This window comes from Rattus norvegicus, chromosome 8 (assembly GCF_021556685.1).
Source record: "Rattus norvegicus strain SHRSP/BbbUtx chromosome 8, alternate assembly SHRSP_T2T, whole genome shotgun sequence".
NCBI classification, from domain to species: Eukaryota; Metazoa; Chordata; class Mammalia; order Rodentia; family Muridae; genus Rattus; species Rattus norvegicus.
The window spans coordinates 114,694,501-114,715,732 of NC_141541.1; the positions used below are offsets into that span (position 1 = coordinate 114,694,501).

Here is a 21,232-nt window from a genome sequence, read left to right on the forward strand (position 1 = left end):
AAAGTGTGTCACCTCTCTCCATCAGCTGTGTAATCCCTTGCCAACTATCCACTGGAAGGGACATTCCGTACCTTTACTCTGCAGATGCAGCCAGTGGTGCTCAAAAATGGAGTCACATGGTCCAGGATGCCTTGCACCTGGTATTTGACACTCACTGTTCATGGATGTGAGTGGGCAATGTTCCCTATCAGTAAAAGTGGGTCCACACTATCTTGGTTAATGGTAGCTTAGAATTCCTGGGGCTGCCAGGGGTAGGGTATACCAGAGCCTGTGGCTGCACTTGTGTGGAGAAGGGAGATGACAGGCCTTGGCTTTAGATTGTGTCCACTTGGGCTTTGTTTCCCCCATCGTGGAGTAGTAAAGGCACACAGTGTCCTCTGGGGATTAGATGGGTTAATGCAGGTGCAGGGCTCTGATGCACGAGCTGATGTGGCACTCTCTCTGTCTCTCACTCCATTCTGTACACCTCTTAGAGAAAGAACTAGAAGTGGATTCTGGAAGTGTGAGCAGGCATGTACGCTCTTGTCTCTGCTCAATCTGCCTGTCTCCTGTGGGAGGAGAAGCTGCTCACGGCTGTAAGGTCTAACCTAAGCCATACTGAATGCAGGAAGTTTCCCTAGGCTCCCCTTGTCTCTAGTCCAGGCTCTGCTGCTGAAGGCCCTCTGCCGGGCAGTTCTTGTTACACTCTGGCCATCTAGAGGAACTGAGATGACCTTTGTGACAGATGTAGGAGACAGACTTTGACCTGGTTTGCCTGCAAAATGGCAGGCACTAGCCATGGTAAATGTATGGCTGGAGGAGAGATGGTTGTGTCTGTGGCTGTGACCAGATCCTTGCTTGGATTATCTTTCTGGAATAGATTCCAGGCATATGGGGAGGAATGTTCTTTCTCTATTGGGAGATCACGATCCTCCCCCAACCCCTCCTGTTTGTGTTTGTTGGAGAGTGCTGCATAGCATGTACTTGACATTCCCCTTTAGATGGTCACTCTGACCTTCAGTCCCTAGGAAGCCGGAGCAGCCCATCACCCAGTGTTCAGGCCCAAATGTAAGGAGAATGCATGGGCGTGGGCAGAGACATTGGCACCATTTGGTCCACTACCCAGGTGCCTTCAGTGTTTTCCTCCTCAGCCTGCTTCCTGTTGTTCATACCCCTGACTTTGCCTTGTTCGTTCGAGCCGTTGGCTTCTCCTTGGGCCTCCCATTTCTCTGGGCTGCAGCAGGGCACTGTTAGGCCTACATCAGAGAGGTGAGTGCTGATCTCAGCTGTGCATCTCTGATCTCCTGCTTCTTACTGGGGAAGCCATGGAAAGGAAGCCAGCCTGCCCAGCCTGCCGGTGTGAGCATCCTGCTCCCTCCCCTCTGCCTGCCCTTGATCCTGCAGCCTGACCTCTGTGGAGGTGTTTGGAGGCTGAGGCCCAGCCGTGCTTCTTGTACCTGAACACATGCAGGCTTCTTGGACAGAGGCTAAGGAGGCTGTGTGCTGAACAAGTGCTCAGACCTTTGTCCCACTGCGGCTGCCATTCAGGAACTATGCGTTTAGACTCAGAGTGACAGTTGGGGAGGGGTTGCACGGTCTGTATGGAGATAGGGTCTTATGTACTCCAGGCTGGCCTGAAATTCCTGATCTCCCCAGCTCCACCGCCCAATACTTGGACCACTGGTGTGCCACTATGTCAGCTGACCTTTGGTGTTTGTTCTATTGGTTCCGCCAGGGCCCTGCTACCACCGTTGCCTTTTCAAGAACGGGGGAATATTTCGCTTCTGGAGGCTCTGATGAGCAGGTAAGAAAGAATGGCCTAAGGAATCAGAACCCCACAGGAGGCTGGGGGCCAGATGCAGATGGGCTGTGGTGGCTTTTGGTGACTATACCCATGGTGAACAGACTGCCGGAGTGTGGGTGGGGGTACCCAGGTCCAAGGCAATGACTGTCCCTAAACAAGTCTTCAGGGATGACCTGTGGAAGTGTCTTAGAATAGAATGGGTTGGAAGGACTTTGAGCTAATTATCATGGTGAAAAAGTTGAAGATTTTCAGGTTTCTTTTCCCCGATTGCATAAACAGTGAATAATTACTGGATACTTACTGTAGATCTGGTAATGTCGTCAGTGTGGCAAGAATTTCATAGCTCATTTAGTTCTCCTGAGTCCTGTGGGGCGAGTCTTCCTATTTTATTCTTATAGATGAGAAAACATCCCAGCAGGCAGCAGAGACAGGATGGGCCCTGAGCCCAGCTGACTGCTGGGCCTCGTATCCCTGGAGCCTCTGCGCCATCCTTTCCCAGGAGCCTCTGCACCATTCTCTGTGTCCTTTTGCTTCCCAGCTCACTGCTCATCTAAAGGATCAGCATTTTCTGTATCTTGGCTGCAGAGAAGTCCTGTCCCACCTTATCACCACTTGACTGGGCTTCATCCTGTGAGCCCAGGCCTCTGCCCCGTCTGCTAAATGCCACGGACTTGTCTGCCCTTGGTGTCTAGCTCAAAGCCTGGCCCGGGAAAGGTGTGGAGCAGCGAGGGATGCACCTGTCAGCAGTCTCCCCGAGTACACACAGTGCCTTTTGTCCACACACTGTGGAGAAAAAGAGTGGTGGCCGAGAACACACTTGATCTGGTGGGCTGCCGAGAATGTTCATGCTCTGGGTGCTCAGCCTAGACAAGTCCTGTTGGCCTTCACAACTCCCAGCTGCAGTAAAATACTGATTCTCCAGGAAGGCAGAGGTTAACCGAAGGTTCTTTGTCCACAGCCTAGATAAGAGCCAGCTTGTATCTTCCCATCCAATCACTAGGTCCTAACTATCAGCCAAAGAGGAGGAAGGTGAGAGAAAACCTTGAGCCTCCAGTGAGTGTGAAAGCATGCTCGTGCTAACTGTGTAGCAGAGGTGCATGCTAAAAGCCGAGGTACCACAAGTCACCCGGCACAAGCAGGCTGCTTGCTGTGGCCATCCTCAGACAGCGAGACCGACAACTCCCTCAACCTTTTAGTTTGCTCGTGTTTTTCTGGGGTGACACTGGCGTTATGTCTACATTCATGCTGGCCACTGTGTTGCTGGTCACGTTAGGACCTTGTACGTGAGGTGTGTATGCCAGCATTCTGTCTGTAAAGGGGTAGATGAGGTACCCGTATGCCCGTCTCTCGGGGTGGTGTGAACAGTGGAGCTGTGAGGAGCCCTCAGAGGAACCACGTTCGTTGCTGTGTCCCAGTCAGTGGGGCGCACCTCGGGCATGTCAAGTCTTCACTGGGTGATAGACTGGTGGGATGTTTTGTTTTGTTTTGTGACCGCCATGGATGGCCAAGCCACCCACCCTGCAGATAAGCCTCGCAGCACCCAGCCTCCTGTGGCTTCTTAGCCACCACTAGGGAGTGCTCTTGCCTCCTGGCAGGGTGGGCAACTCAGCTTTTGTGAGGTGCTTTTAGGCATTATCCTGTTTGGGGAAGATACTGAGTGTGGCTAGTTATTTATTTGGAGTTTTGACATTTATTTATTTATTTTTTTTTTTTTTGGTTCTTTTTTTTTCGGAGCTGGGGACCGAACCCAGGGCCTTGCACTTCCTAGGCAAGCGCTCTACCACTGAGCTAAATCCTCAACCCCGACATTTATTTTTGTATCTAACTTTTTAAAAAAAAAATGTGAATAGGTGTTTGGCCCCTATGTAAGTCTGTGTATCGTATTTATGCAGTGCCTGTGGAGGCCAGAAGAGGGCGTCGGGTCCCCTGGTACTAGAGTTACAGAGGTTATAGTAGCTATGTTGGAATCAAACTGTCTGTCTGTCTGTCTGTCTGTCTGCCTATCTATCTATCTATCTATCTATCTATCTATCTATCTATCTATCTATCTATCTATCTATCTATCTATCTATCTATCAGTGTTGAGGCAGGATCTCATTCTTTAGTGCTGGGTGACCAGCTTGGCCTTGAACTCACAGATTTATCTGCCTTTATCTTAAGTGCATATGCTACTGTACCTGGCTAAGAGTGTATTTTTTTTTAATTGTTAAACTTCTTGGACTTAGGATAATGAGTGTGTTACTCCATTCCCTGGTGCCAGTGACTGTGTCACACTGTATCCTTCTAGTAGCTCTGGGAGGCGGAAGCTGGGATCTTTTCACAGAAGAGGGCGTAGGACATATGAGTCCCTCACCTGAGGCCCCACAGTAGGGGCTGGAGCCAGGACATTAATCCAGTAGTGTGGGCTGGAGTTTATGTTCACTGCTTCCCACAGTGTCCTAGGCAAGCCAACACCTTCAGGCCTTCCTTTCCAGATAGACAAGATAAATGGAAAGGGAACAAATGGATTTAATAGTGATTCTGACATGAGACATCTATGACACTTGGGTAGAGGGACAAGCAGGTGCTAAGATCTAATCATGCTACGTGGTAATACTCCATCTGGTGCCCCAGAGACGCCTTATCAGGGATGTGGGGCAGGCCCCAGAGTTGAGTTGTCATATCAGGTGGGAGCCACTACAGCTGAGAACTTCGGGGTTGACTGATTACCTCTCTCATTCTCTGCCTGTTGCTCTTGGTAGGTGATGGTCTGGAAGAGTAACTTTGACACCGTTGATTATGGAGACATGAAGGCACGGAGGCCCCCACCCCAAGCCAGCTCTGCTGGGACTCCGGTAAGTGTCTTGGCAGTTAGGGCTTGTGCCATGTGACTCTGGGATAGTCACAGTGATCAGGACAAGGCTCGGAGATGGGGGGCTGGAGGCTTCTCTGTCATGAGAAAGGAACCCGGTGTACCAAATAATACTTTGAGCCTTGACTCCAATCCAGAATGAACAGATCAGATATAAAGGCTACAGAGCAGTTTTAGGGTCCAGGATGCCCACCCTTTTGGTGGGGGTACTTTTGGGGGGCATATGCTGCTGCTGGAGTGAGGCCAAGGCATACAAAGGACCTGTCCCATGCCAGGCCTCCCTTCGATCACAGGACCCACGCACATGAGGTTCCTAGAGGGCTTGGGGCCCAAAGCCTCAGCTGGGACGAGTGGGAACGACACTGGTTTGGTTAGTCTCACTTCTTCCCCCCTCCCCCCTTAAACCATGCAGAGGAAGTTCCTTACCCACAAACTATTTTTAGTACCTTTGGTGATAAAAGGACATTCAGTTTTCCTGAGTAAAAATAATCTAATGTTGTAAAATAAATAATTGGGTGAAAACTGGTAACTGATAAAGGCTATCACTTATTTTAACTTTGGTTGAAATCCCAAAGGCTTTAAGCTTCTATGGCCGTGGACTGTTATCCTCTCCTCTGCCTGGGCCAAAGAAGTACTGTGGCCTCCTGGGCAGGAGGAAACTGGCTCGAGCCACAGGAAGTGGCTCGCCCAAACCCCCAGCAAGTCAAGGCTGGAACTCAGAATAGAACCAGGAAGCCTCCCAGTCTGTCCCAGGTTTACTGTGGCTGAATCTCTCCTACCACAAGGCCCCCAGTCTGCACAAGAGCTGCCTCTGGAGTAGGCCACATTGTGCCTACAGTGTTCTCCCAAGAATCTCCCGCTTGCCTGGCCACTGTGACTGCAGGCTTTCTTTCTGCTTCGTGTTTGAGCTATGGGCTAGTTGGAGCTCTTTGGGTGGCCCCAGAGTTCTCCTTGCTGCCAATCCCTTTTCTGCCTAGAAAGAACTTTGAATGGTGAGGCTTGGGTCCTGTGTGGGTCCTGCCCTCTATCCTGCAGCTCCCTGACTATTGGGCACTTGCAGTGAGACCAGCACTGCCAAGGCCTTTGCCTGTGCTCATTGCCTGCAGAGTGAGTGGGTGGTTCTTGCCCTAGTTCTCAGGTGAGACTCTCAGCTGTCACCATGCTGTCTCCTCAGAACAAGGCTAAGTAACCTGCTGGTGGCAGGGGCCTGCTTGACAGCCCTTCCTATCCTAGGGGGCTACTGCCATCTGCCTTGGGAAAATAGTTAGCATTCTTCAGGTAGAAGAAAAACTGACATTACTGACATTACTTCTATTTTATTATTGGATTTTTTTTTTTTTATTCTTTTTTTCGGAGCTGGGGACCGAACCCAGAGCCTTGCGCTTCCTAGGCAAGCGCTCTACCACTGAGCTAAATCCCCAACCCCTATTTTATTATTATTAAAAAGAATTTCATGTAATTATTGAGCATATTTCTCCCACTCCCTGCCTTCTCCTTTCTCTTCCCTCCCCTCCTGGTAGTTATCTTTGTCCCCTACAGTTTAACTTGTACTTTGATGTCGTATGTATGTACATAGGTTTATGAATCTGTATATAATGTAAGAACTACAAATGAGAGAAAACATTGGTGTTAGCCTTTCTGAGACTGCCTGATTTATTTAATCCGGACATCTCTGATTGCATCCATTTGCCTGCAAACAGCATTGCTTCATTCTTTTTGTAATTTAGTTGTTGTGAGTAAGGCTGCAGGTGTCCCTGGGATATGCTGACTTGGAGCTCCTCTAGTAAATACCGAGCAGTGGTAGAGCTGCTTTTAGTTGTTTGAGAAGCCTCCATTCTGAGCTCCACAGTGGTTACTAGCTTACATTCCCACCAACAGAGTGTAAGTGGTCATTGTGTCTACATCCTTGCTAATCTTTGTTGTTTGTTTGTTTCTTTTTTTTTTTTTTTTTTTTGGTTCTTTTTTTCGGAGCTGGGGACCGAACCCAGGGCCTTGCGCTTCCTAGGCAAGCGCTCTACCACTGAGCTAAATCCCCAGCCCCTGTTGTTTGTTTCTTAATGGCAATTCTGGCAGTACTGGGGTGGGGGGGATCTCATTGTAGTTTTAATGATTAGTGAAATTGCCTGTATTTTTTTTCTTACAGTTATTGGGAAGTTAACTTGGACAAACTGCCTAATGTCCCTCAACCACACGCAGAATGGGGAACATACCTGTCTTGTTTCCCAGAGCTTCAGGGCCTGAGAGTCTAGGGTGAAGTCACGTGGGTGGAGGAAACCAGCATGACAGGATGGAGAGTTGAAGGTGAAGGGCTCAACAAGACCCAAGGAAGCCAGCTGTCCCCAAACTACCCTGAGGCCCATATCAGGGCTCTTATTGTAGTCCTACCAATGGGTGGCCCTACATGGGACTCAAGCAGGGGGCAAGATATGAGTTCTGGTGGCCTCTGAACCCTGTTGGGTAGTCCTGGACATCTTCCCAAGCCTCCATTTCTTCAGCAGTTCAGAGTACTCCACAGGCATGTAATGAAGGCATCTAAAGAGACACAGTAATCTTAGAGTTATTCCTGGTTGAAATAGGAACTTCTTGTTCTTTGTCATAAGTCCCTTCTAGAGCCTTGAGAGAACAGGTAGACCTTCTAGACACCCCACCCCACCCCCATCAATGCTGTCTGAGGAGTTTCTCTGAAAGGGACAAAGAAGATGGCCCAGGGGTATTGTTCTGTCTAGTTTTATTGTGGGGGCATATATGGGTGTGTGTGTGTGTGTGTGTGTGTGTGTGTGTGTGTGTGTGTGTGTGTGTTATGTGAATGATAAAATCAACCATTTTAACCATGTTTCAGTGTCTATCTTAAGAAGCCATGAGCATCCAGTTGCAAAAACTTGCTTTCTCCAGCACAGGAGAATAAAAAAATTGTGGAATTTTCTCTCCTGTGCTGGAGAGAGCAAGTTTTTGCAACTATAATGGCTAGGTTCTCCTGAGGTAGGAAGGTAGCTGGTTAGTGAGTTCCCATCTTCCCTGGCACTCAGATCCTCTGTATGGCCAGAGAGCTCGGCTCCCCAGGGGAGCCCGGGAGCACTGCTTTGTCCTGTGAACTGGGTCCGACGAGCTCCCTCGCTTCTGGTAACCCTGGTTTGCTCAACCTCAGCAAGTTGCATTCAGGGCAGATATTCTTTGAGTGCAGTGCTGTGCACCGTGACATCTTTAGCATCCCTGGCCTTTACCTAATGGATTCCAGTTGCATCCTGCTTCCCAGTTGTGATGACCAGAAATGTCTTCAGATATTGTCAGGTGTCACTGTTGAGAATCACCGTTGAGCCCAGAAAGAAAGCAGTTGGGAGGTGTGGGGTGAGGCTGCGGGAGGAGTGTGGAGGGGACACTGCTCTAGAGGTGGGCAGCTCTAGAAGCCTGTGCAAGGAAGGGTTCTGCTCAGTTGGGTCAGGTTTGGATTCCCACCAGAAGACATGGACCAGAGCTCTCAGGTCTTAGTCCGTTTTGTAGAAATGCTGTTAGGTTGATCAGATTTCAGGCTCCCCTAGAGACGTTGGTAAACAATAAGAAAAGACACTTCACCTTTGCAACTTGGCTTTCTTCAGATTGGCTATGTCTTGCCCTTCCTGCTCAAAGGCTCAGATTCAGAGGCAATACCTAATGAGAGGCCTTGGGTGCCAGGGTGGTTTACTTCTCAGTCATGCCTGGACTATGCTGCCCCTCTGAGGCCCTTTGTTCCTCCAGCTCTGTGTTCCTTAGGCACCAAAGCAAGGCGTGCACCCCTAGGCATTTGGTGCTGTCAGGGAGTCCGTGGGGCCAAGTAAGTGTGGAACTTTGGACCACATGCGTTCTCCACTGTGGCCATTGGAAACCAGAGGGACAGACCTTGCCTGGACCCTTGCTGCTCTCCCCCACCTCCTAGCAGAGACTGGCAAGGACATCCTTGTGAGCCTGTAGAGGTCCTTCACCCTTGAGCCCCCCGCCTGTGACCGAGTCTCTGAACGTGACTTTCAGCTTTCAGATCTTGGAGTGAAGGCTGTCCTTAAACTCACTCCGAGCCGAGCTGCGTTCACTGTGGAGCTATTTTCAACCTCTGGTTGAAATTCACAGCTTATTTTTAGGCACATTTCATGTTGAAAAGCAAAAGCCATTTCCCAGCCATTCAGAATGAGAATAATGGGTGCCATTTTCCCTCTGTTCTTGGCTGAGTTGTACAAAGGAGGGATTTCAGGGCTCGTGGCTGGGGCTCTTTCTCTGCTTGGAAGGTTGCACATGAAGGATTCCAGGCCATGCTGCAGGCTGAGAGTGGGCAGGAATCTCCATGTTCTGCCCTAAAAGACTGGAAGGACTACTTTTGGGCAGATGAGTACCTCCTGGAGGGGGTATGTGTGAGTACCCAGAGGGCTTCTCTGTAGCAGCAGATGCTTGACTGGTGTTCCAGGGAACCACTGCTTTAGCCTGGTCCTTGCTTTAGCCCCGCCCACCATCTGTTCTTATTTACCTGCCCTCCTGCTCTCTGGACTTGAGGGTCTGTTCCTTAGGTTGAAAGACCTTGGCCAATTTCAGAGTTCACATCTTGCCCTCCTCAAATCTTCTCCAGGACAGATTTCTACCTCAGCTGCAGAAGTACTTTTACACTTCTTGTTTGTTTTGTTTTGGACAGGGTCTCACAATGTAGACCAGGCTGACTTTGAACTCAGAGATCCGCCTGCCTCTGCCTGCATAATGGAATTAAATGAGCGTACTACCATGCTCAGCTTTTTAACTTACTTTTTTTTTTTTTTTTTTTTTTTCCGGAGCTGAGGACCAAACCCAGGGCCTTGCATTTGATATCCAGCGCTCTACCACTGAGCTAAATCCCCAACCCCTTTAACCTACTTTTAATGAACAAGAATGCATTTATTTGGATCTATCCTTATCTTTGCCACAGTTAGAAGCCCATTATGCAATTGAGAAGTTGTGCTAGGTGGGGTGGAAGAGGAAGAACACCACGTTCTAGATAATTCAGTAAAACTGACAGAGGTAAAAAACCAACCCACTTCCTGAGCTCTCAAGGTTGGCTGCTCCAGGTTAGACATTAACCTTGATCTCTGGGTTGAGGGCTTTTCTCTGCTCTCCTCTCAAGATTGCATTTGAAGGAGAAAAGCTACCTGTGGTTAAGTGCTTGGCTTCTGGCTTCCGACCAACCAGTGATTGAATCCCATCCCTGCCTTGTTTGGGCTGTGACCCCAGCCAGTGGCCGGATCTCTGAGATCTTGTTTCCTCTTCTGTCAACCTGGGAGACACTGGGTCCTCCTCTTTTTGTACATTTCACAGGTGGTATTCAAGCAAGCAGCACTTGGCCCTGTTCCTGGCACATGGTGAGTGCTCAAGAAGCATAGCTATTTCGAGAATGTTCTTTTCCCCTTTAGGTCTTCTGAGAGTCAGAGTGATCAAGTGTTCATCAAATCTTCTGGGGTGAGGGGCATTGAACAAAGGTGTGGGTGCATTGCTGACTGGGGTAATTTCCAGTGCTGGCTTCTCCTTCAAGTGATTCTTATGAGGACCAGGGAGGATTTTAGACCCCTCCAAACATATATTGTTCGTTTGTTTTAACTGACAGATACAAAGTCAGATAAGAAAGTAAACGGAAACAAATCACACATAATACACATACACATCACACCACACATGTACACACCACACCCATCCATCACACCACACAAACACACACCATACATACACACACATATGCCATACACACCATGCCATACATACACACACCACACAAATACATACCATACATATACACATACACACCACACCATACAAACACACACCATACCCATCCATCACATCATACAAATATATACCACATATACACACATATACCACACACACAGTACCCCCACACAGCACATGCACATGCACACGCGCGCACACACACACACACACACACACACACACACACACACACACTCAAAACTCCTTAGGACAAGGAACCTCAGAGCCTTAGTGCTAGAACTTTCCCCAGAAAAGCGGTTGCCCTTAGCCCAAGGCCTTCTTGAGGCCTTCCTCTTCTGCCCTGTGCCTCAGGTTCTGAGGGCAAAGTCCTAGACGCCTGCTCTACCTTTGTTTTGTTTTGGGTTCTGCCGTGTAGTTCTGATTTTGAGTGCAAAGGGATCTGATTTCTTCTCCATGGCTACTTCCCCTGTTCTGAGGCTCTAGAAGGTCCTCAGTGCTTGCGGGGGTTGGCGGGGAGGGGGTGTTTCAAGACCTAGCTTTTCCCTACAGAAACCTCACCTAAGGAGGCAAAGAGGAGACCCATTTCCATCTGCCTCAAGGATTTCATCTCAGTGCCTTTTGGCTGCTGAAAGAAAATCCTATGGGCTAGGTAGCTTTTAAACAACAGAGGAATGCCATGTGGCATTCATGTCTCAGGGTTCTGGAGGCACAGGTGAGGGCGTGGTGGCTTCTTCTGTGTCCTACTGCAGTCGACAGTGCCCGCTAAAACCCTCTTATAAGGGCAGTAATCCTAATTGTGGTTGCTCCGTCCTCGTGACCCAGTTACCCCCAAAACCTTAGTTCCAAATGTGCTAGGGATTATGATTCTAGCATAAATTTTATAGGGGATACAAATATTAAGCTATTAGCAGTTTGATTTCCCTACTTGGGTCCTTTCCCCAGAATATAAATTTCTGGTCTTGGCATTTGCTCTTTGTGGGGAGAAATAAGGACTCAAGCTGGGTGTGATGGCACACGCCTGTGATTCCAGCCCTTGGAAGGTGGTGGGAGGGAGACAGGGGCCAGCCTGAGCTACAGGGGAGCCTGCCCCCAAAAAACAAAACACAAAGTGAAGGAAACTCGAATTCAAAGGCACGCTTAGCAGGCGGGTCGCTGAGGGCATTTGAAGCAGAATGAACCCCAGATTTATATGTCTTAAAAAGGAACTTCTCCCTTCTCCACTTGACCCCATTTCTGGCTCTTTTTTTTTTTTTTCCTCTCTCAAGACAGTTAAAGGGAATTCTTGGCTTCCTGTCTGCTCCCAGTGAGTCAGATACCCAGAAGTTACGCAGTCTGGAAAGGGGTTGGTTTTACAGGGCCCATCGCCCCATCACATGGTGCTGCCCCTGCCTCTGGGTTCAGGGCATCTCTGGTTGTTGAGCAGTGTCTCTTTATGTGTATATGTTGTGCATCTGACTGGTTGGCCAGCTTTATCCATTGTACCCTCACCTCTGTGGGTGATAGCTTGGTGGGTAACAGGGAGTCAGGCTCTCTCCTGAGGGGCTCCAATCCTCCCTTTGGTGTTGGGAGTCTGCAGATGTCAGAGGGCTCTGAGGGGTGACTTAGGGACAGTGGGGATGCTGATACCTGGTTGTACATTGCTGTGTGGCTCCTGGTACTGTTCATTCATGCCTAGACTAAGTCATATGACATTCTGGTGAATAGTTCTAGACCCAGTCAAGTACAGGCCCCTGGGGTGGGTGCAGCAAAATCAAGAGGGCCTTGAATGAAGAAGCGAAAGGTGTCTCCGCATTTCTCCTTCAGCATCCTCAGATCTAAGACAATACCCGGGCTCAGTGTGTGTGAGTACACACTCACAGGCTCAGTGTGTGCGAGTACATACTCACATGTAGAACTGCGGCATTGCTGTCTTAGGGGCCTGTGAGGTCTGCATTCCTACCGTCTGTGGTCAAGTGTGATCATTAGTGCCTACCGCTGCTGCTTAGTGTTACTCTGCAGACATGGGGTACTGTGGATCCCAGCACAGGACAGGGGACATCAGGCTACTCAGATGCCTTCCTGGTGTGAAAGTGGGAATCTTACAAGCACAGATTGCATTTGCACAAGGTGACATTCGCAGGAATCCATGTTAGCTGTTGGGATAAAGACAGGATTTTTAAAATCTTGGCCGCTAGCCTCAAACTCATAGAGATTTGCCTAGTTCTTGCTGCTTCCCCATCATTGGGATTAAAAGTGTGTGCCACCATGCCCAGCCAAGGCAGGCTTTTTAACATTTGACATTTATTCATTGTCAGAAGCTCCTCCAACTGGTTCTGAAACTCAGCAGTGCATCATAGCGCACATGGGGATGTTAAAACTTAGCTGCCGGCTGGGCTGTCCCCAGGGCGTCTGATTTGCCAGAGTTTCCACGTCTAACACATTTCCAGGAGACACTGATAGAGCCAGTGCAGGCCCCACTCTGGAAACACTGTTTGACATCCTAGACAAGGAGCCCTTCCTATCTTAGACATTTCTGTGACTGGAAGGATCTGGCCAGCTTTGTGGTGTGGAGCAGAGCAAGCATGAGAACGGGCTTCAGGCTCCAGGCATCTGAGGCTCGGCCTTGTCTCTTTTTTGGCTCAATTCTATTTTTTAAACCCAGGAAGCTGAAAGTGGGAGAAACAAGCCACATGTAGAACAAGGCCAGATGCTTGAGCCCCGCTCTGCTTCTCTGGGGCGCTGACACCTGTTCCAGGCAGAGCAGCTCTCTGCCATTGGCTCTCCCAGATGGTCGCTTCACGCAGTCTTCCCAGGTGTTCAGAGACTGGAAATTCTTTCTCTTTTCTTTTTCTTTCCTTTCCTTTCCTTCATTCCTTTTTTCTTTTCTTTTCTTTTCTTTTTTTAAAAAAATGAAACAAAACAAAACAGGATCTCTCTGCATAGCTTGGCTGTCCTGAAAATCACTATGTAGACCAGGCTGGCCTTGAACTCAGAAATCAGTTTGCCTGTCTTCTGTGTACTAGGATTAAAGGCCATCGAGTCTGGCCCTTTTTATTTTTAGATAGGTAGGTAGGTAGGAGGGAGGAAGGGAGAGGGAGAGAGAAAGGGAGGATAGAGAGAGTGAGTTGCAATGCAAGAGTGGAAGTCCAAAGACAACTTTCAGGAGTTCTCTCTTTCCACCATGTGGGTCTTGAACTCAGGTCATCAAATTTGGTAGCAAGCACCTTGACTCACTGAGCCATCTCACCAGCCCTAGAAATTTTTCTGACTTCACCTGCCCAGAGCAGCCCCTTCCCAGAGTAGGCCCCCTTCCCACATCAGTTATTCCCAGCCCTAGGACTGAGCTTCATTCTCCCCACAGCGGCCGGTGTGTGCTGGAAAAGGATGCCAAGGAGTCAGGGTGTGGAGGACGCGCACCTGGGATCCCTGAGGAGTGAGCTTGAGTGTGTGAGCATAGTACCTGGCAGGCTTTGGCCCTTTCCTTAAGGCGTTTGTTGTTTGTTTGTTTGTTTGTTTTGGTTTTTGGTTTGGTTTGGTTGGTTTGGTTTTAGGATTGGTTTTCATGGCTCCAGACTAATGAAGACAGCCTCTTTCTGGCTGTTTGCTCCTCTGGCAGCTGATGGCTGGGGTGGTACAGCAGCCCTCAGGCCACAAAGGGAGGCAGAAGCTACACGTCTGGACTAGACTACAGAACTACTTCTCATCTGAAATGGAAAACCCCTCTTTGCATTTTGTATTTTCCAGGTTGGCTAGTAGTGTTGACCATGTGGTGTAAGGGTGTTGGATAATACTTATGTTTATGTTCTTATTGGTTACCATGGCAAAGGGAAAAAAATCAGAATAGATGGTTTCCATGGAGATTATCTTACAGTTAGTTTCCCTGAAGGTCTGGACACTGCTGTGGGCTCAGTAAATACTCTTACTGCCGTCAGGGGCTTTCTCTAGGAAGAGCCATCGCCTTGTGCAGACATTCTTTGGACTTGGACAAAGCCACCTGCCCCCACAGGCTTACAGACCCTAAAAGGGTGGTGGCCCTGCAGCTCTGCTTCCTGCTGGAGTTTCCCAGCATGGCGTCAGCCCACAGCACTTGTTATCAAAACAAAAACCCTTGTGTGACAGAATAATTCAGATTAGCACTTGAGTGGAGCAGGTAGCATCCCAACCCCTTCCCCAGGGTTCTCTACTTGCCAACCTTACATCTTCCCCACACATTTTAGAAGCCCTCAGCGCATTTTTTAATTCCAGATACAATATTTTACTCTAAGTAAGGATCTTCCTTGACTATATAACCGTGAGGCTATTGTCACATCAACACAATTAATAATGTCTTCATAACAAGTACTTAGAACATGTTCACATTTTTCTACATTGTATCAAGAATGCCATTTCATGGGGCTGGGGATGGGACTCAGTTGGCAGATTACTGTGTTTGATTCCAAGCACCAAATAAAAACAAGTGTGGTGATATATGCCTGCAGTCCTAGCCTTTGGGGGCAAAGGCAGGAGGATCACAAGTTCAAGTCTGGGGTGTGGGGCTGGGGGCGGGGAGGGCATCTCTTCACTCAAGGAAGGATATGAAGACTCGCATGCCCATGTATATCATCCTGCTGTCTGCACACTCCTCTCACATCCATTGTTCAGAGTCAGGCCAGGAACAAGGGGACCTCCTGGACCCGCTGTCCTTAGGAAGACCCAACTTCTCCTGGAGCTATGATGGCTACATAGGCAAGCTACTGCTAGGTGACCTGGTCCAGGCACGGGGTAGGATTGCTGGCCTTCTTTGGAGCCTGCAGGGGGAGGGGAGGAGGGATGATGTAACTGTAGTTCATTCTGCTGCCTGCAGCTTCATTTTCCAGGAAAGAGAGGCCATAAGACCCCCTGGGACACAGCCTCCCTGGGAAGACCGGGCATTGGCAAAGGGCTCTAGCTAATCCGAGGCCAGCTGCTCTGCTGATTGGCTAGAGTCAGGCCTGGGTGTCTCTCGGCAGGCTCAGTTCACATACTTTTATGCTGTGCAAAATATGAATTAACTGAACTTGGGAGTGGTGCCTGGGGCATGGTCGGTGGCTCTGACACTCTCCATTGAACTAAGTGTGAAGAAAGTTTAAAATAGTCTAGCCTTTGTTCCCAGAGTTTTAAAATTCAACTCCAGTAGTTACAATGATCTGTCTTCGAGTGGATCTATAAATAAACTGCTACTGTTCCTCTTTGTCACCAAAGCTTCCCAGTCTTCCAGCGACATCCCTGCCGCTCATCTTCGTTAGGTGCCTCTCCTCTGTAGGGCAGCTGCAGCCATCAGCAAGCTGGGCTGACACATGGGGTTTGTAAAGACAGCAGCACGCTTCCTTTTAAAAATCCAGTTCCCCCAAATAACTATGGAGGGAGAAATAACAGCTTTGCAGTGGAGAAACTTGGAGAGGGGACAGTGCCCACAGAGCCATCAGCATCAAGTACTGGCAACACAGACCCTGCAGTGTCAAAAGGCATAACCTGAATCCAGTCCCAGGAAATATCAGGCACACAAGAATCGAGAAAATAACTGACCAATACTGTTGGAAAGAATTGGTCTTGAAAGGCCCGGGGAACTGACACGGAGTGCAGGAGGCTGAATAAATAGTAAAGTATGGTGAAAGGCCAGGGAACCGGTGGCTGGCACAGCCTAGCACACAACCCTGAGGACCTAAGTGTGGAACCCCAGCACTCATGTAGAAACACAAGCACACACACCACACACATTATATATACATACATGCAATACACCACACACACACACACACACACACACATACCACACACATTATATATATAGATAGATAGACACACAATGCACTCCACACACATGCATACACATTATATATATAGATATATATAATATACACATACATACCACACACTATATGTATATATATACACACACACACACACACACACACAATACACACACACATGAAATCCTGTATAGTATTATAATATTCTGTCTAGACTAGAGATTGGGGGATATCAGCTGCAGAAACTGGCAGAACTCACATAACTTTGGTTAGTGGTATTCCCAATGTCGGTCTCCTGATCTCCTGACTGCTGTGGTTATGTAAGATGCTAACATGGGGGGGCAGGGAGTAATGGAAATTCTCTGTACTATATTTTGCAACTTTTCTATAAGTCTAAAATTAGTTCAAAGCAATTTAATCCTTTATTAAAAACCAACTACAGCCAACACTAGGGCTTTATTAGAATTCTTCATCTCCTTCCTCCCAGCCCTCAGGCCCTTGCTGTATGGAGACTCCATGTAGCTGTAGTGGACCTTACATTCTATTTGTAGGGCTGGCCTGAATACAAGCTGTCCTAACTGGGACCCCTGTGTGTCCCAAGGGAACAGTCTTTCCCAAAGAAAGAAGATTCCTGTGCTCTGACCACTCACCTTTATTCTGATTGTCTTCCTTAAATATTAGCTCATTTTTATTTTTTTGGTTCTTTTTTTTCGGAGCTGGGGATCGAACCCAGGGCCTTGCGCTTCCTAGGCAAGCGCTCTACTACTGAGCTAAATCCCCAACCCCATATTAGCTCATTTTTAAGACTTTTTTGTTTGGGTTTTTTCTGTTTGTTTAGTTTTTGAGATGGTCTCTTTAAGTAGTCACGACTGGCCTGAAGACCAAACTGACCTTGAATTCAGAGATCTACTTGCCTATGCTTCACATGTACTGGAATCAAAGAGGAGCCACTCCATCATGCCTGGCAAACATTTATTTATATGTGTATATGGTCTGCCATACTTGAATGTGGTGGTCAGAGGTGAATTTGCAAGTCTGTTCTCTCCATTCACCGGGTGTGTCCCAGGGATTCAGCTCAGGTCTTCAGGCTCAGTGGCGAGCTGAGCTATGTGAGGGTGCCCCAGAGGCGTGTCTCACATAGTCCTAGCAGACTATATGAGGAAAGTGGGCTTCACTGGGATGGCCCTGCCTCCTCTGAGGCTCTTGTAAACAAGGTTAAAGGACCTAGACCTCACTGTCTGCCCTCTCCCTGTGTGTGTTCCTGACCCCACCTTACCATGCTGCCACCAGTGTGTGTCTCTTACTGTGCTATGGCAGTGATGCCCTGAACACCAACCAGAAGGCTGTGTTGTTTGCCGTCCCAGGAATGAAGGTCGGGGACCTCCTGGGAGCGCTGTGGTTATATGATAGGCATGGGCAGTCGCTGTCTCAAGGTGACTTGGCTTTCTCGTTTCATCTTGTTCCCCCACACCTCACTTCCCCTGAGAGCAGAGGTGAACCCTGCCTGCCAGGGCATGCTCTCTCCTCTTTTGAAGACACCCCTTCACTCGATGTGGAAAATACTCGGAAACTTTTGCAGAGCCAGCCTCGTTGTGGGCCCAGGAGTGGCTGTCTCAGGCTGGAGGTGAGCCAGGCAGAGTGGGCTCTGTGCTTCGTCTGTTCATTTGCTCCATAGCCCAGATGGAATGGAGTCACTGGCATTCCCTGCCTTTCTGAGGGAGTCATGACATAAAAAGGAACACCATGTTGCCTTTAGTCCCAAAGCCTAGATTGCACTGATCTGCATGGCAGGAAGAACTCATCAGTGTGTTGATCAGGCCCGTGGATCCTTTGCCCTCTATTTTAAAGACATACTCAGTTTCCAAGCAGTGAGAACCTTGTAGAGTCAAGGTGTAGCTGGTTGGGACCTGGCTGGGATCTTTGGTTGCAGAGTATCCCTTTCAGCTGTGAGGCTACTGTTTTGGCCTCAGACCTTGTACTTGACTGTCCCTCAACTTAAGCATGACCCAGCGCCCTGCCCTCTTCAGAGCCTGGTGTGGGGAACAGGCATGTTCATAAGTTGAAAAAGCCAGCAGCTGTAAGGAAACCCTAGGCTCACACTTGGGCAAACATTGGCCAGACTGCCAAACAATTAGATGCTTTTAAGAAACCAAAATTCCTTGTGGCTTCAGGCTATGTTTAGAACCAGAAGTTTGCTCCCCTATTGGATTCCAGGCCGGAACCCTAAATTACAAGACAAATAAGCGTATAGTTTATCTAGTTTGCAAATGTGTGTGATTTAAGAAGCTAGCCCTGCCTCTCCCATACGAGAATCGGGTGTGAGGCTGAGTCCAAGTGAGTTCTACCTTTTAATTCCCTCCCCAGGGCCCGGTTTAGCAAACCTGAAGGCAACTGTAACTTCTGAGAGAGAGCAGCTAATGGTCTGAGGTCAGGACAGAGACCTCTGAGCTCTCCTTGCTAAGTGAGTAGACTGCAGTGAAAGAAAAAAAGCTGAAGAGATTTAATGTGTGCGTGTGTGTGTGTGTGTGTGTGTGTGTGTGTGTGTGTGTGCGCGCGCGCGCGCGCGTGCGTGCGTTCTAGTCCTTCCAACATGGCTCTCAGCTGTTCTTTGGAAACTCTGAGATGCTTTAATGTGTTAAGTAGGCAGTGACCAGGTAGACTGTGCAAGGAAGAAATTAGTGAAAACCCAGGCCTGGGTCACCTCAGCCTCTCCATTCTGGCCCCATATGAAGCCATGGGTCAGTTCTTAGACACCTGTCCATTACAGAGTTTTTATAGGAGCAGGCCAGGCAGAGGACAAGGTCCAGAGTGAACAATTAAAAGAAAAGAAGAAATGTGTACTCTGGGCAAACATTAATCATCTCCCATCCACCCACCTGCAGCTCTGTTCTGTTAGCTCAGCATCATCCAGTCAAATGGCAGATGCTTCTGGCTCCTTGCCCACCGTGTGCAGTCCTTGCTTGATTCTGCATGAATCCCTGTGTAGCTAGGGGCTGCTTGGGGAACCCTGCCCATAGGAGTGTGCTTCTTCCTCTCTTCCACTGAGGAGACTACACTGAAATGAGATGCTCCGCTCTACCCATGTGGAAAATAGTTCACACACTGATGGCAAGCCTCCTGGGCCTCTCTCACCCAGGCATCAGCCTGCAGCTTAGCGTCTTGGCGCTGCTCTGTGGGGAGGCAGTGCTCGTCGCCTTGAGTGTAGAGTGGTACTGACAGACCACTGGGCTCCGAGGGGCACTGGAGACACAGTACCAGCTTTAGAGGGACTTGATCAGGTTTTGTAATTACAATAGTAGTAATCACCGTGAAGAAATGAGCAGTTCTGAGTTTTGTCAAACAGATCCAGTTAGATAATACCACACCCCAACACATGATCAAGATACAGAATATTTCATTTGTTTCAAAAAGTTTTCTTGTGCCTCTTTGTATATACAAACAACACTAATTGACACACACCCCCTCCGCCCCCGGAGCTGAGGACCGACCAATTGACCTCCTTATTGTAGGATTTTGTTTGTTTTTGAGACAGGGGCTTGCTATGTAGGCTTTGCTGACCTGGGACCTGCTATGCAAGCAGGCAGGCCTCAAACTCTTAGAGACCTGTCTGCCTGTCTGTACTGAGGTTATAGGCATGAGTCTGCATGCACAGCTGTTGTGAGGTGGGGTTTTTGGTTGGTTTTAGGGGTTTTTTTGTTTGTTTGGTTTTGCATATATGCGTGAGTGACATGTAAACATGTTTGGGTACATGTGTATGCAGTTGTGTGTGCACATGCTTGTGGAGGTTGACATTCAATTATCCACTGAACCCAGAGTTTGCTGATTCAGCTAGCCATCTTGCTCTTGGAGTTGTGTCCCCAACCTCCAGAGCACTGGGATCACCGGCTGGTGGAGCACCTGCTCAGATTTATGGGACTGTGAATACAAACTCCAGTCCTGGTGCTTGCCTGCTAGGCCCTTTTACCCACTAAGCCTTCTCCACAGCTCCACTTACTGACTTTGCTGTCTAAGTTAGTTTGCACCTCTTAGAATTTATGTAAGTGGAATCATACAATTACTTACTCATTTGATCTGGTTTCTTCCAGCCTAATTATTTTGAGGTTGACCCATGTTGTTACATGTATAAGTAGTTCATACCTTTTACTGCTGAGGAGGATTCAATGGAGTGGATGCGTCACAGTCTGTTTATCTACCTGAGGGTAAACATTGGATTATTCTCTGTTATTTGGTTGTCACCACCAACAGCAACAGCAACAAAGTTGCTGTGAACTTTCATATGCATATTTTCTATGGATATATGCTTTTGTTTTCTTTCTTTAAAGAAAAGTTTGTTTGTTTGTTTAACGTATGTAAGTACACTGTCTCTTTCTTCAGACACACCAGAAGAAGGCATCGGATCTCATTACAGATGGTTGTGAGCCACCATGTGGTTGCTGGGAATTAAACTCAGGACCTCTGGAAGAGGAGCCAGTGCTCTTAACAGCTGAGCCCTCTCTCTCCAGCCCTGCTTCTGTTTTTCTTACAGTGTATGGCTGACCAGATAGTGGGTATTATACTATATAAGCTTTTAAGTAACTATGACTGCCATGGGCCACTGTGCTAGTCTTACGTGGTACAGGGGTCAAACCAAGGGCCTTGTGCATGCTAGGTAAGCACACTGAGCTGTATCCCTAACCTTAGCCCTTTCGGAGGCTGACAGGACAGTTCTTTCTTTCTTTGAAAAATTTATGTGTATGATGTGTTACCTACATGTATATACATGCCTTGTGTCTGAGGAGATCAGAAAAGGCTATCAAATCCCCTGGAACTGGAGTTCAGAGTGGTCGTAAGCCACACTGCGTGGTGCTAAGAACAGAACCCAGATTCTCTGGAAGAGAAAAGAGCTTGGTCTTTTAGGTTATCCTCTTTTCTCTTCTTAGGGTAGCATTGCTGCTTTCCCCCAGCTCCCAGTATCCTAGGCCCGTTGTACAGTCAGCCAACCTAGACTAGCCAGGAAGTTGACCACAGTGATTTCTCTGACAGTGAAGACCCACAGCCTGTTCAGGTTTGGTTTAATGAAATTTCATGGGTTGCTTTCTCGCGTGCCTGGATGACTGAGAGCTATTTTAATGCATCCCTGCTGTGTATGAAGGGCGGAGC

The 21,232-nt window shown here is 48.3% G+C and overlaps 1 protein-coding gene across 4 annotated transcripts in view; it reads left to right on the plus strand.

Annotated features, from left to right (window-relative positions):
- Poc1a (POC1 centriolar protein A) overlaps positions 1-21,232 on the plus strand; it is a 68,491-nt gene that overhangs the window by 23,026 nt on the left and 24,233 nt on the right. For 3 of the 4 annotated variants that reach the window (NM_001109296.2, XM_087563402.1, XM_087563401.1), the window contains 2 exon segments: positions 1,715-1,783; positions 4,525-4,617. In NM_001109296.2, coding sequence (NP_001102766.2) covers positions 1,715-1,783; positions 4,525-4,617 — 162 coding nt within the window. 4 annotated transcript variants of the gene reach the window in all.